This window comes from Petaurus breviceps, unplaced genomic scaffold, assembly GCF_028583685.1.
Source record: "Petaurus breviceps papuanus isolate PSGF00001 unplaced genomic scaffold, PetGlider_PUasm1.0 351012, whole genome shotgun sequence".
Classification (NCBI taxonomy): domain Eukaryota; kingdom Metazoa; phylum Chordata; class Mammalia; order Diprotodontia; family Petauridae; genus Petaurus; species Petaurus breviceps.
In genome coordinates, this window is record NW_027186245.1 from 9,231 (window position 1) to 10,216 (window position 986).

The 986-nt window shown below is 58.4% G+C and overlaps 1 gene segment (V, D, J or C); it reads right to left on the minus strand.

The window, feature by feature from the left end:
* Positions 1 to 221: 221 nt before the first annotated feature.
* On the minus strand, positions 222 to 718 carry LOC138168102 (immunoglobulin lambda variable 3-9-like). The segment is given in 2 exon segments: positions 222 to 538; positions 673 to 718. Coding segments are annotated over 2 exon segments (363 nt in total).
* Positions 719 to 986: the final 268 nt, after the last annotated feature.

A 986-nucleotide genomic window follows, 5' to 3' on the forward strand; every position in this document is an offset into this window, starting at 1 on the left:
GAGAGGGAGCAGATGAGGGGTTGTGGACACAACAGACCTTTAGAATGGGGAAGTTCAGGGAGGGGAAAGGGCTCCCAGAGAGAAGAGCAGGGAGGGAGGAGAGGAGGTAGGGCCTGAGAGAGAAACTGTCTCTGTCCTGCGCTCCCCAGGCCCTTCTCTGGGGCCCAGAGGGGAGGACACAGGGGGAGCAGCCCTGGGAGGGTTTTTGTCTCACTTCCCCCTCAGTCTGTGTCACTGTGAGCATCAGAATCACCATCCCACATCTGACAGTAATAATCAGCCTCATCCTCAGCCTGGAGCCCAGAGATGCTTAAGGTGGCCGTGTTCCCTGAGCTGGAGCCAGAGAATCTGTCAGTGATCCCTGAGGGCCTGTTACTATCACCATAGATCACCAGCTTAGGGGCTTGGCCAGGTTTCTGCTGGTACCACTGTATGCTATAGCTACTAACTCCATCCCCAGCACAGGAGATGGAGGCTGTCTCTCCCAGGCCTTTGGACACTGAAGGAGGCTGAGTCAGCACGTAGGAGGCCCCCGAACCTGCAAAGGAAGGAAAGAAGGGCTTGGTCAGAGGCAGGGGCCTCTCTCCCCCAAGGGAATGCTGATGGATGAGCTCAGGGCAGGCCCAGGCCTGGCCTCAGACCCTGTGCGGCTGAGACCCTGAGTAGCCTCACCTGTGTAGACAGTCAGGAGTGAGAGCAGCAGAGAGATCCAGGCCATGGTCCAGGTTCCTGCCAGAACTCTGTGTGCTGAGGCTCCCCAGCTGGGGCTGGGCTCCCCCAGGGCTCTCTTAAAACCAGCCCAGATCCTACTGGGAGGAGGCCCCCACATGCAAATGTGCTCCTGCTCTGGATACCTGAAGGAGGGGCCTTAGGGCATGACTGACTGAGCCTGTGGGATCCTGGGGCACAGGGGGCAAGTCCTTTTTTGCATAGGGAGGCTCATCCTGGCCCCTTTGTTCATTTCCTCCTCTGAGATGCTGGGATCC